General features: G+C 48.1%; 1 protein-coding gene across 1 annotated transcript in view; it reads right to left on the bottom strand.

Moving 5' to 3' along the window:
* PRKCH (protein kinase C eta) overlaps window positions 1–14374 on the bottom strand; it is a 119634-nt gene that overhangs the window by 68591 nt on the left and 36669 nt on the right. The window contains exons 3-4 of the mRNA XM_086748192.1: window positions 1219–1369; window positions 362–396 (exon numbers count right to left, since the gene is read on the bottom strand). Of these exons, the coding sequence (XP_086604318.1) occupies window positions 362–396; window positions 1219–1369 (186 nt within the window). The remainder of the gene's footprint in view (window positions 1–361; window positions 397–1218; window positions 1370–14374) is intronic.

The raw sequence follows: 14374 nt of genomic DNA, 5'->3' as shown, positions 1-14374 counted from the left end.
AGTAGGGTACTTTGTGTCCCAGTGCCAGCTGAACGCTGTCCTGAAGGGACCCTGGATGTCCCCAGCCTAGCTGGGTGTTGCATGTACTCAGCAACTGTGTGGATCTACACAGGAGGAAAACTGCGGGTGAAACACAGCAACTGGACCCCTAGGTGTTTGCATGAACGCAGGTGGTTGCTCCTGCATGCATGCAAGCCGTCAGCTTAACAGTTGCTCAAATGCACAGTTCTGGCTGGCTGGGGAGGAAGAGGAGTGGCGACTTCAGAGAAGCTTGTAACCACAGGATGTCCCAGCAGCACGGGAAAGCGCTCCCAAACCAGCACATCCTAAACACACACCACGCAGGAACAGAGCACCTTACCTTGGCACTGGTATCCCTGCTTCCCAAACACACCCCTGTTCAAAACAAAACAGGAACATAATTTAACATCAGAAAGCCAGTCTTCTTGCAGATCATTTACAGAAGAGAGCGCCAAAATGCAAGAGGATACCTAATGACCAGATCCCCAGGGCAAAACTGCCCAGCAATAATGGTGCAATTTAGCAGCCGGGTGTGAGAGCGTAGCAAAGCTCCACAGCAGCCATAGGCAGGCTGTCAACATGCATGTTATTCCCCATATTCCCCCTCACTCTAGTTTCTGAAATACTTCACTTTATTACAACATACACCACACTTATTAGACCGATCCCAGCAGCCCACACCCTGTTATTATCTCTCCCACTCCATGCTCTTTTGAGACATATCTAAGTTTTTCTCTGCTCTGCCTACTCCCCCACATATTTCACCCCACACTTCGCACCTCTGACGTCTCCTCTGTTCTCAGGAATTTTCTCTAGTCTTTCAAGCAACTGTTTTTTCTCGGCATAATCTCAAAGCTCCGCTCAAGTTAATATCTGAGGTCTTTCTTCAAATTGCTTGGGTTACTTTTTCCCCCCCTTGAAATAACATCCACGCTCGCAAGCGAAGAATACCGCCTCATCCCCACACCCTCCCAGTTTGCTTCCAGCATCCAAGATACGCATCACCTCTGGCCCCTCTGCAGTAGACTCCAGTTTGCAGCACAAATACAGCCTGCTAAATGTGATGGGCAGAGGGAGTCACATCGGTGACCCTTGATAAAGTGCTGGGTGACTGATTCAGCATTGGGGGTGGCATGTCAGTCCCCAAAACGCAAAGGGATAGGAAGCTCCACACTACTGCATTCAAGCCGTTCTTACCAGATGAACTCCCTGCAGTGTGAGCAGTACGTAGGCTGTCGCAGGTAGGTAGCCATGAATTTGTGCCCATTCACCTGATGCACTCTCCTTCGCATCGCCCGCTGGCGTTTCCGAGTGAGGTTCTTAAAAACTCGATCCCTCTGGAGGGTCCCTGTGCAGAGGAAAAAAGAAAAAAACCCAACATTTAAATGACCATGCAGTTATTATTGCTGGTTTTGCTATAGCACAAAATGCTTTCAAAGGCCACGATGACATCCCTGGTTTAGATGTTGGAGGACCACACTCTAGAACAAGGAAAGCATCTGGGATGGGCAACAGTGGAAGTTCATTGCAACAGCCCCTTTAGCTCAAAATTACATTCTTCATCTAGCAATAACTGCCTCTTCCCATCTTCCTCTCGCTCCTCTCCCGTGTTGAGACATGTCATTAACCGACTAATTCACAAGCTGTAAACAGACCAGAAGCTCAAGGCTGACGAGTTATTATAACTTACAGCTTTTTCGGGCAATAACTCCCGAAAACATGACTGTCTGCAACCAACTGACCAGCCCCGCCGGGCAGTGTCCCACATGCCAAGCCAAAGCGATGCCCGCTCAGTGAACGGCGTTTATCCACCTCTCATGCTACACCTCAGCATCGCCATCTGTAGCGGTTTTGCTTCCTGTGCTGGATAAAAAGGCACAGCCAAATTTTTCCAGGAGTGTTACTTGTCTGATATGCGCCACTCTCAGCTTTCTTTAAAGGGCTCATTTTCCAAAGGACAGATAATATTTTAAGCAAGGACCCACAAACTGCTGGCATTCAGATCTGAACTATCCCCAAACTTCACTTATTTTTTTTTTTAAACCAGGTTTAGTTCAGCCATATAACAACTTCCTAACAAAGCTCAATCTACACAAAACAAGTCACTTTTAAAAGGCAGAACTGAGCTCTAGATCAAGAAAGCCCTTCCCATACAGCACCAGCCATCTGACTTGCAAATCACAGCCAGCTGGTCTGTGGGATCCTCACACAGCCCAGGTCAGGCTCAGCTGAACTTCCCAGATCAAAGCCTCATCTGGGGCGCACTCGCCTCAGAAGAAAGAAATGAAATTCGCAATTTTAAGTTAGTTGCTTTGCAAAGGAAAGGCCCCCCCACCACATACATTTTGGGGACGCACACTGGAGTCTGCTAGAGGTGATTGTGCACCAACGTATGGACTCAGGAGTCTTGTTTTGAGCATGAACTGGATGAAAGATGAACACCAGCTATTGCCAACCCCTCTGCACAGATATAACGACACAGGAAGGGACAGGAGGTCTGTAAACTTCCCACCCATCTGATTGTCCCAGAGCAGTGGATCAGCAGCAGCACCCAAACACAGCTGTTACCCTACCACTTCATTTACCCATAAAAAGAGGGAAGAGCATCTCCCTGCTTTCAACTAGCTTTGTTGATTAACCACTGGGGAGGGGGAAAAAAAAAAAAAAAAAAGGAAAAAGCTGTCAACCTGATCAAGGCTTGAAATGCAAGAGTCCCACATCACAAGCGTATTTCCCAGTCCTCTTTTTAGGAGCTGAGATAAGGGAAGCCATCAGTACTGAACCCAGCCACTTCAAAAGGCCGCAAGCCGCACGACGTATTCCTCTCTGTACTCTCGCCACGCAGGTTTAGAAGCAAAGCCAGCCATGAAGCTCAAGGGCTTTTTTTTTTTTTTTTCTGCTGTGTTCTCCCAGCCATTTGTGCATGCGTCCCCCCTCCACAGGCACTACTGGAAATCTCCTATCCGATGGCGGAACTGCGACACGGAGCACGGCTTGATTTTAAGACGGCTTACATTTATTTTTAAAATGGAGGCGTATGCTATAAATTAGGATTTTCCCATTAAAACACAAAAAAAGGATGTGGTAGGGCTGATCCAAGTACTTAACAGAAACCTGCTTTCCTCACTGCAGAGCTTCGAGCAGCTGGGCAGAGAGACTGGTGCAGAAGAGCCTGCCTTTCCAGGGAAGAGCCGGAACACGTGTTTCATTCTTATGAAGTCAACAGAACTCCAGGGACCACAGGAATTGCCAGACTAAATCAGAACATTGGTCCACCTAGCTCAGCATCCTGCCTGCGTCAGTGGGCAACCAGAAACACATGATGGAGGAGCCCTGCAGCTGGGAGATAATTTCCCTCTTTCCCACACACGAGATGTCATTTTGATCTCCAGAAGTGAGAGCTGATGTGCAGAGGTTTAATATCCCTTCCAAACATTCAGTCATCATTGCACAAGTTCAGCAGCTTTGTTACTTACTATAACTTGAAGAGGTCAACCAGTTCATACCTCTTCCCCGAAAGAGAAAGATCAAGACCCAGTTCCTTCACTGAGCCCAAGCCTCATGCAGCTTCACGTGAGAATTAGAAGAAAAAAAAAAAACAAACCCTTGTAGTATTATAGAATTTGCCCATCTTTAAATTCAAGAGAACATCTCCTTGATCTAGTTTTAAGCATACAAGTAAGTGTTTTCCTGGACCAGACCCAAAAACCTCAACTGGCAAAGTGACTTCTCTTGATGTTCAGCACATACAGGAAAACTTCCAAGGCACGGAAAGGGAAGAGCAGGCTTTGTGAGTGGGTGGTGAGCACATAAGTAAATCACCTAAAGCAGCAATCCAGCTACCAGCGTGCTTCATACCAGCTGCTCCATTAAAAGCCCATCAGCTGACGCCCTTTAGGTTCACGCACTCGCATTTACCAGTTTAAGAGAATATGTGCAAAAGTAACTACAAAGTTAAATATTAAAAAGCCTCTTCTCCTTTCTTCCTCACCACTCATGCCTAACACATGTTTACGGCAATGAAAATTATGCACGTGGAGGGAGAGGAGAATAAATAACCCACCAAGTCATCTCAGGACATCGCCTGCACCAGCACACCGCTCGCCCATTCAGCAGCCTCGGCACGCTGCCCTCCTTGCACCCTCAACTTACCTGGCCCTGCCCTTCCCAGCCCCTCATTTTTTTATTCCAGAGGGTAATTGCAGTTAATTCCTTACAGTGCTGGCATAACTACAGCAGTAAGAGACGAGGAAGAGCTGCAGGATAAAGTGTTGCGTGTGTAACTGTTTGACCCAAGTAATCAAAGCCTGTGAGGTCTCACCTATTGGAAATCAATCTCACTGCTGTGCTATCAACTGCTGCTACAACACCAGCACGGCAAAGGTTGTAGAACCACAGAATCATTTAGGTTTGCAAAGACCCTTAAGTTCACCAGTCCAACTGTAAACCCAACACTGCCAACTCCAACCATGTCCCTAAGCGCCACGTCTACACATCATTTAAACACCTCCAGGCATGCTGCCTCAACCACTTCCCTGGGTGGCCTGTTCCAATGCTTGATAACCCCTCCAGTGAAGAAATTTGTCCTAATATCTGATCTAATCCCTCCTGGTGCAACTTGAGGCTGTTTCCTTTCATCCTATCACTTGTTACCTGGGAAAAGAGACCAACACCCACCTCATCAGCTCCTCCTTTCAGGTAGTTGTAGAGAGCAACAAGGTCTCCTCTCAGCCTCCTCTTTTCCACACTAAACAACCCCAGTTCCCTCAGCCACTCCTTATAAGACCTGTGCTCCAGACCCTTCACCAGCTTTGTTGCCCTTCTCTGGAAATGCTCCAGCAACTCAATGTCGTTCTTGGAGTGAGGGGCCCAAAACTGAGCACAGTATTCAAGGTGTAACCTCAACAGCGTTGAGTGCAATGGTTGTTCTGGTACATCCCCATACATGACCATTTCTAGTGTTATACTCCCACACACGTCGATGAGATATTTTTTTTTAAAGAAATAAAGGTATTCAAAAAAGCAATGTAAAAAGCCTTAAAGCAACAATGCTAATAGATTAAAACTTAATTAAGCCTTTTTTTATTAGCAGCATTAACAGTATACACATTTTCCTATGCTCCCCTGGGAGCACTGCACGCGAGATCCCGTTGCCCTGAGTCACACACAAGCGCAGAACAGAGACCAGCCTCTGAACTTATTAGGCTGTAAAAAGCAAGACAGTGGCTTGACAGACCTCTCGCAAGCACCGCAGCACTGAACAACCATTTCAGATCAACCTAACTCTCAGCTAGTCCATGGCCTTACAGTGAGTTGTAACGGGTGCTCTAGGAAAATAATACAAAAAACAAATCAAGTAAACGATGGGGAATGAATACACACACACACACACGCGCCCCTTCTAGCCATCGGTATGGAGGTGTCCTCTCAATATTTACCCAACAGAGGGCTTCCTCACATCTACTCAATATAAACAGAGGCTAAACCAAAATGAACCGAGATGTTTCTTTTCCAAGCCAGAAAACACATATCTTATGACAAAAATACCTTACCAAGGCTTGGTATCTTCTAACCAGGAGTGTTACCATCATAATCCCGTGGATGGTCCAAACCACAGGAAGCATTACTGATTACAACATGACAAACACAACAGCGTGTTGAAGAAGAGGCTGAGAGCCTGACTGGAAAGGGAAAAGGATTTAAAGGCTATAACACAAAGAGGTATTTCCATTGCTGACCGTTCTGCTTCCCTAGCATTAGTGCTCAAGAGTCAAAACCTTTCCTTTCCTAACTACTGCAAAGTTTTCTCTTCGGTTCCACTCAAAAGCTACTTGGGCGCGTGAACCAGCCAGCTGGAAAACAGCCACATCCACAGAGACCGTGTTAACCACAGGGGCTTTTCTCCTCCACTTCACAACCGTCCAAGTTTCTATCCTTCTCCTGCTTTTGCCAGGCTGGCACAAAACCAGATTGGTTCAAATCCCAGGAGAGGCTCATTGCAAAGCAAACATGTGGCACATCAAACACAGGCTGGGGCATACATTTGATCCAGTTGCTGTTTTTCCCTCTGAAACTGGGTAACGTTTTGTTTGAAGACCACAGAGAGAGTTAGCTAGTGCTGGCAGGACTAGGTCATCTTCTGCTAGGACTTGACAGAAAACCCACATTAATGGGTTTTAAGATGCCAACCCATCAATGGAACAGGAACAAGGATGCTCTGACTCAAAAAAAAAAAAAGTTCTCACTCATGAGTATGAAATAGCATTATAAGCAGCCTTGGAAATGCAAAAACATGTAATCATTCCTGCATGAAATCACACAGAACTTCGCACTCGAGGCAAGGTCTCTGTTTCTCATCCAAGTGCTGAAGTAGGACAGCTCCATCTTCCTTGCTTTCCTGCCAGGTCTAGGACGTAAATTCACCTCCGCTCTCTGTGATTAGCAGCATTTGAGTACTGAGGCTGAACAATGATGTTTTGGTGCAGCAGCAGCGATACCGGGATCAATGAAGTTCACACAACAATACGAGTGTGCGTGACAGTGCCAAGCTATTGCTCCAAAGCCCATCACAGCCTTATTTCTAGAATTACACAGTGACACCGAAGCTCTGGTGGCACCGGTAGGTGAGACAGCAAAGCTGAGAGGATGTATCTCCACGTTTCCCCTGCTTACCGGCTGCAGCTCTGCTCCATCCATCACCGCTAACCTCACCATTCACCTCACCAATGAAGAACCAGCGTCCAGGACCTTTTTGGGGAGCGTTCAGTTTGTTTCACTCACAGTCTTTTGCACTTGGATATAGCAATGCCAGGACAACAGGACAGCTCCGCAGAGCTGGAGTGACCAGTAGCTGGCTGCTGGGAGCCGCCCACAGGCGCAGGAAGGGAGAGGGCTGCGAGGCAGAGGGTACAGCCCAGCGCTGGGGCTGATGGAGGAATAGCTGCTTTTTATCTGTTTGCATAAGGTCTGTGACAACATGAGAGAGGAGGAAGAAGGCGCCTTGAGAAACTCTTAAAACAAGTATTCCGCTGCCACTCCAAGTCTGCGGACCAGTTATGAATACCACACAGTTATTTTGCATAGACTTTTAATCATGATTGCCACACAGGTTTTCAGACATGCACAGGGCAGCTCAAAAAATATTCTCCACATCTGCTTTTGCAAGCTATTTCTGGGAAAATTTTTTCAGACGTCTGCTTGTGGATGCTGACAGCAAGGCACTGTAGCACGTTGCGCAAGGCTGAAAAATATGAATGGAGAAGCCTTTCCATTCATTTCTGCAGTGAGTAACAATGCACCGAGCAAAGGGGATACTGAGGGTAAGAAAAGATTTCAGCGAACGTGAGCAACCCCTTGCTGTAAGAGACCAGATTCTCAAAGAGACCCTTGCGTGCCAGCCCATTTGTGCTTTCCAGGCCACAGGCTGCAGAAAAGCTGCCGGCTGCCAAGGGGGGACATGTTTGAAGGGGTCAGCCACTTCCCTCTCCCTTCTCTTCACAGCCACAGAGAGGAGGAAGGGGACAGCCTCATTTTTCACCCTGTACTTGCTTCTCTGCCAAAGGCAAGAATAATTTTACCTGCACTCCATTTTATCATTCCATCTCTGCAAGTTTTTGCATTAACTTGGAGACTGTAACCTCGTGATACTTCTGTTTTGAGAGAGACACCAGGCTAGAGTGATAATAGGGGAGAACTGTCTCAACTTGCACACAGAGGAGATGCCAGGAGAGAAGGATTTCATTTTAAATCAGAGGAGGGACTTGGGGGAGACACCAGAAACCTGAGCACTGAGCTGAGCCCTTCGGAGCCTCAGACAGGCACTGTAACTGGAAAGCCAGCTCATATCCGTCCCTGTACCCAGCAGGAGGCACACAGTACCCATGACGTTCGGAAAAGCAAGATAAATGAGCCAGGTCATATCCAGTGAGATGACAGATACGTGCTTCCCTCTGGTTGTAGTTAACACAGTCTTCCTGCAGCAGCAGAGGTCCAAAAGAGACTCCAGCCCCACTGCTCCCTCCTCATGATGGAGTCCCCTCCCTACCGTCTCAGATCTGCCAGCACGACTCCGTCTGCAACCACTCCATAACCCCATCCTGTCATATTGACCCAAGGTATGAGCAGGCAACAAAGTAAAAAAAGAAAGCCCATATTATTAAAAATGTAAGTAGACCCACACAAACAGTGAGAAACTGGCAGTAGTAACGGCCTCCCCTCCTCAGCTTCAGGCAGAAAGGCACATCTGCTTGCAGTCTCAATTTTATCATAAGATGGGGACAATCTTCCTCCCTACTGTAAGATGTGCAAGTGATACCAGTACCTCGTACTTCTTACTGTATTGCTTACTAAAGCCTTAACAAACTGATTCCTCTCCCTCCTCCCCTCACCAGTTACAACCATTATTATTTCCTTGTGCTTAAGCAAGTGAATTTCCATTGTAAAACCTCCTGTTAGTCCTTCCCACCTATTAAACTCAAGAGAAAAACGTTGAGATGTGATTTATTAGGGAAGGAAACCATGTAAATACATTATTCATTAAAAACAGGAAAATAAAACTAACAAAGCAACTTTGATCTTTTCCATGATTAATTCATGCGCCAGAAGCCCTTCGCACTGCAAGTTTTAGAAAATTTCAAACTACGCCGGCCACAGAGCAGAAGTAGCAGTAATGGACTGACAGCATTTATACGTCAAAGCTACCAGGACTTGTGCAAAATCCTTGAGAAAAGCAGAACTGGCAGGCTGGACAAACAGCAGGGAGATCTCGAACCCTCCCCTGCTCCCGACGCCCTGGGGCTCACGCGTGTTGTAACCACCAGCAACTCACACGCTCGGAGGCGGCTCCGTAGAGGCATCACAACGTGCTATTAGGAGGCCCTACCCACACAGGGAAGCACGAGCTCCCAGTTAAACCTATTTTTAACCAGATGCAGTTTAAAGCTATTTTTAAGTAGATGTTTTGGGGACATCATTCTTTGGGGCTATGTGGCCAGCTTCAGAATTAAAATCGTCCGCTTTGGTATTAAAACCAGAGTGTCCCCACAAGGTTTTACGATCAGCTAAATCTGCTTAAAATTCATGCCTTCACGTTTAAGCAGTGCAACTTTCACAGAGACATGGGCTTAACATGCCTCAAAGAAGGAGCACCAGGAAAATATTCTTTATGTAACACGAGACAAAACGCACAAAGAAACCAGGATTAACAGAAAGCTGGTTGAAATGGGACTATCGAGCAGCTTGTATCCAGAAGGACACACAGCAGCAATTCCACAAATGGCAACCACATTCCTCAGCACAGCAGCCATCCCTAGGATGAAACCTCAAGCCTTCCTCACCGGGGCACTGCAGCTCTCAGTGGGAAAGCAAATTGCAACCCAAAGCACAACTGGAATTTAGTCAGGAAAAAAAATTAATTGGGAGAGCTAATAAAGTAGGACAAGTTAACCAACTCCCCTTTTCCAGCTGCCTCCGACTGCTGTCCTGCGATGCCTCAGCCTTTCCCCAGTCCCTGGAGGTGCACCAGCCTTGCGTTCACCTGGGAGGATGACCAACACCTGAATCACCTCCCTGCACCACCTGGATTCTCCTGGTTGACTGGTCACCCAACAGTTGCACAGACCCAACCTGAACAGTCCGGCCGCAGACTCAGCTCTGACTACAGAGCCAATTCCCAGCACTCTTGAGATTTCCAAGTGGCAGCTTGCTAATAAGTTCTCTAATTGCAACAGCCTTAAAAAGCAGCTTGTTTACCATGTCACTCTCCCACGCAGATTCCCACACACCATGAGCTGAGCAATACACTGCTGCAGCAAAGCATCTGCCGAAAAAAAAAAAAAAAAAAATCAGCCTCTTGTATTCCAAGCCTATTGCTACTATGAAGATACCTGCCAAAAAGCAGCACCTTTTCTCATCAAGACAGTCGCCACCTTGGTAACACGGCAAGGAAATACTGGGTGCTCCGGCTAGCAATCGCTCCTGGCTTCACTGCACAGCCTGTCCTAAAGCGCTTACGCAGACGGCATGGACCATTACTGCTCCGCATCGCGCCCCTCCTAGTGCCAGCAGATCATTCTTACTTCCCAGAGGGATTTCCCAAGGGCTGTAGGCCAGGAGGAGCGGCGTGTTCAGAAACCACAGCTGTCCCCGACAGCTTCCCATGCAGCTAACACAGCCAGACCTGATCCACCCCCCTTCCCATCTCCTCCCCAACAGGGTTTTCACGCTGCAGTACATATTTCTCCATTTCTGAAATTTCAAAAGCAGATGGCCCAAATCCATACAAATACAGCTTTAAAAATGCTGGGTGCCACATGGAGAAGGTGTTGCTTGCCTTGGCTCAGGACTTCTTTATACGCAGAGAGAGGGAAGGACCCTGGCAGTTTCACCAGCTCCGTAATGGCCACAAGTGCTGCCAACCAATTTTATTCTCACAAATCATAGAATAGAATCATAGAATGGTTTGGATGGGAAGGGACCTTTAAAGGGCATCCAGTCCAACCGCCCTGCAAGGAGCAGGGACATCTCCAACCAGATCAGGTTGCTCAGAGCTCCATCCAACCTGGCCTGGAATGTTTCCAGGGATGGGGCATCCACCACCTCTCTGGGCAACCTGTGCCAGTGTTCCACCACCCTCAGCGTAAAAAATTTCTTCCTTATACCAAATCTGAATCTGCCTCTCTCTATTTTAAAACCATTACCCCTCATCCTATCACAACAGACCCTGCTAAATAGTTTCTCCCCGTCTTTCCTGTAGGCCTCCTTTAGGTACTGGAAGGCGGCTATAAGGTCTCCCCGGAGCCTTCTCTTCTCCAGGATAAACAGCCCCAAATCTCTCAGCCTGTCCTCACAAGAGAGGTGCTCCAGCCCTCTGATCATCTTCGTGGCCTCCTCTGGACCTTCTCCAGGTGGTCCATGTCCTTCTTGTGTTGGGGGCTCCAGAGCTGAACACAGTACTGCAGGGGGGGTCTCACAAGAGCGGAGTAGAGAGGCAGAATTCCCTCCCTCAACCTGCTGGCCACGCTCCTTTTGATGCAGCCCAGGATGTGGTTGGCTTTCTGGGCTGCAAGTGCACATTGCCAGCTCATGTTGAGCTTCTCGTCCACCAGCACTTTCCATTAGGTGTAAGAGTAGCAGTAATAAGTATGGATTCTGCCTCCCCACAGGCTTTTCCATCTCATTCCTCTCAATGAACGAACAAGCAGAGGTGGGTGAATGGGAAGAAAGTCACTTTCTCCAATAGCTTGTGAGAGACACCTAAAATCTGCACCTCCTCTCATCTTCTTTCCCAGTCCCTCAATGGGGAAGGAACACATGGGGAGAGAATTTGTTTAGGCTCAAATGACAGGAGATGAAAGCCAGCTTGCAGCTTGATGGTCACAACAGCCCTGACACAGACTTAAGCAGTTCTCCATCCCATATGGCACCCTGCCTTCCTTCCAGCACTCCTTTCCACAGTCATTTCCCAGCAGGATCCATTCCCAAGTCTGGTTTGCCATGCACCCCACAAATTGTGTTGGCACGATGTGGGGCACGAAAGCAACCTGGGGGAAAAATCAGTCAGACGTCACTGTGCCGTCTGCACGCCGAAGCCATGCGTGCTGCTGGACTCGGCTCTCCATGCCCGCTGGAGGACCATAGGATGCCTCTACAGCCAAGATGTGAGATGGTTCTCATGGGCAAGTTGCCATCAGCACTCTTGGGTGCAACACCGGAGCCTCTCTCTGAAGGATTTGTTCTTCTCACTTTACCCCACATTCACAGGTGAAATACAGGATCAGATGCAATACAAGTGAAAACGTGCGTAGGACCAGACTGAGGCCCCAGTTTCCTCACACACCACTTAAGTACTCTCAGCTGGGCAGGCTGGAGAAGAAACCTCTTTCTGCTGTTGTTCCTGCTGATCTGCAAGTCTGTATCATGAACATATAGGAAGCACAAATTTTACACACAAAAATTCAGCATTTCCTGACTTTTGAGAGTTCCATTTTCTAACATTAGTGATATCCTTCACTTTTTTGCTTCTAAGAGGATTTCCTAAGTTTTCTAAACAGAAACTGGCACTGGAAATAAGTTCATCCAGTGGAACCGGAGCAGCCTTTCCCCTCCACGGTCCTGGTTCACCAGCATGGCTGTGGTCTCAAACACACAGCTCCTGGGAGAGGACAGCACTGACAGGGGCACACTTCACAGAAAGGACTGAGCTCTGCTGCACAGATCCAGTACCAGCAACAGACACACGCACTTGCTCCACAAGTTTGACAGCTAGACGGCAGAAAAGAGCTGAGATTTTGGGATTAAAAACTCGGTTCCAGATTCCAGGCAAGAAATGAGCTTTGCTGGTCAGAACTCTTCTGCTGCAGCCTTTCCTCATCCTCTGCAGCTCGTCCACCATCCATCTGTCCCTATTCTCCCCTTCCCACCTTCTTTAACCCTTTGAGCTTCTTTAGCTGCTTCTTCCTTACGGCTCCTGCCCACACCCCCCCCATCACCACGCCTCAGCCTCCTACTTCCTTCCATCTCTCCTTATACTTCTCCTCTGTCCTTCTTCCAGACTCTTACAGCTCTGTTCCTCTTACAAGTAACTTTTCCCAGCGTTTCCACCATTCACTGTCCTTGCCCCATGTCCCAGCACACATCCCTCCTCTGTGCCACCGCTGGGGATCCCCCTTCTGCCCCACCCACAGCACCTTGGGCCAGCTCTGAGTGAAACCAGAAGATGGATCCGACCCAAACTCAACCCACACTCCTGCTCCAGATTTGCTTAGCTTCCCAGTCCAGTCAGCCAGCGCAGAACTGGCCCCGCACGAGGCCAGCCCAAGGGAAACCTAAGAGCATCCTTCTTAGACAGGCAGATTCACCCTCAAACTATGAAACCGCCTCAGTCCCGAACCTGCAACTACCAGGAGAGTCGGCACTGCCAGGAGGAACAGCCACTGAGGTGGAAACCTGCTTGAGCGCAGGTGGTGTCCACAGCTCTCAAAGCCACGCCAATCTTGCAGTTTCTCCCAGAAGATCATAAATGGGTAGATCTTCCCAAAGACAGCAGAAAGCAAATGGAGACAGGAGAGGTTCTCATCGTTCCCACCTTCTCCTCTGCCAAGCTTGAGGTCATCCTGGCAAAACACCAGGATCTCTTTGCTCAAAGCTGTATTTTGATTCTACATCTAATTCTGGAAAACAACTAAATCATTTCAGTTGAAGCACTCCAGAAAATAAAAACAATTTTTTTCAGTTGGCACTGAAGCGCAGGAAACTTGGCATTTTATGCCAGGCACACTCAGGAACAACCCAAAACAGGGGTGTATAAATTGTGAGCATGAGTAATTGGCCTCTGAAAGTGCCCCTAGAAGATGAGCTCTGCTTCCTACAGCTCCGCGCCAGCTCTCCTAAGCCTGAAGACCCCATTCCACTTGACTGTTAGCAAGATCTTGCCCTGCTCCAGTGAGGTGCAGGAATCAACTGCCATGGCATCCACAACACGCAGCAGATCGATGCTGCTGGTCCTCCTTGCGTCGGCAGGGCCAGAGGGAACCTTGCCCCCCACAAACACTAGGGATGCACTAATACCAGGTAAATTGATGTAATTAAGCACTGTGGCACAACAGCATCTTTTTACCTTGCACATCCTCTCATGCTGACAGGCCCAGCAAATCTGCTCACGCAGAGTCCAGCACTGCCTCATACAGGGAGTCACTGTCACTGCCCAGGTGACAGGGACTTCTGGATGCTTGACAGACTGGGCTGCCAGACACCCAGACACAAGGAAAACCCTTACCTGTGGTGCTATCACCTAAATTAGGAGTCTCCTCTGACAGCCAGAGTTGACAGACCTGGACATTAAACAGGCCACAACCTAATTTAGTAGTCAGTGGAGGTAAAGCTAAAAGAAAAAAAAAAAAAAAAAGAAAAAAAAAAAAAAGAAAAAAAGAAAAGAAAAAAGAAAAAAAAGTGTGATTTTATTGTAGTTTTTTTTTCCTCCAGTTTCTGCTACAGATTTACAGGATGACCCTAGGTGAACTACTGGGGATTTGGACAGCCATTCACCAATTTCATCAGCCAGATATCTCGCAAACTGTGGTCTAGGGAAATTTAGGCACAGTCATGAGGTGTGCTGGTGCATGGGGCACCCCCCTTCATCCTGGTCCACAGCATCATCCAGGTGCCCTCAGCTGATGGCCATGAAACAGCATCCTCCAGCACAGGGTGCAGCATCTGGGGACAAGGCTGCTGTCGTCATCCCTGGCCCCAGGATCACCGCCCCAACCTCCAGCAGCTTCGTGCTCTGCTTCCAGCCCCCATTTGCCATCCTGCTTTGCTGTAGCACAAACACTCACTCCAGCGCAGCGCTGTCCTC

Source organism: Chlamydotis macqueenii, chromosome 5 (genome assembly GCF_036417535.1).
Source record: "Chlamydotis macqueenii isolate bChlMac1 chromosome 5, bChlMac1.mat, whole genome shotgun sequence".
Taxonomy (NCBI): Eukaryota; Metazoa; Chordata; class Aves; order Otidiformes; family Otididae; genus Chlamydotis; species Chlamydotis macqueenii.
Note: the sequence above shows the minus strand (reverse complement) of the source record. Positions and strands in the feature narration are given on the sequence as shown.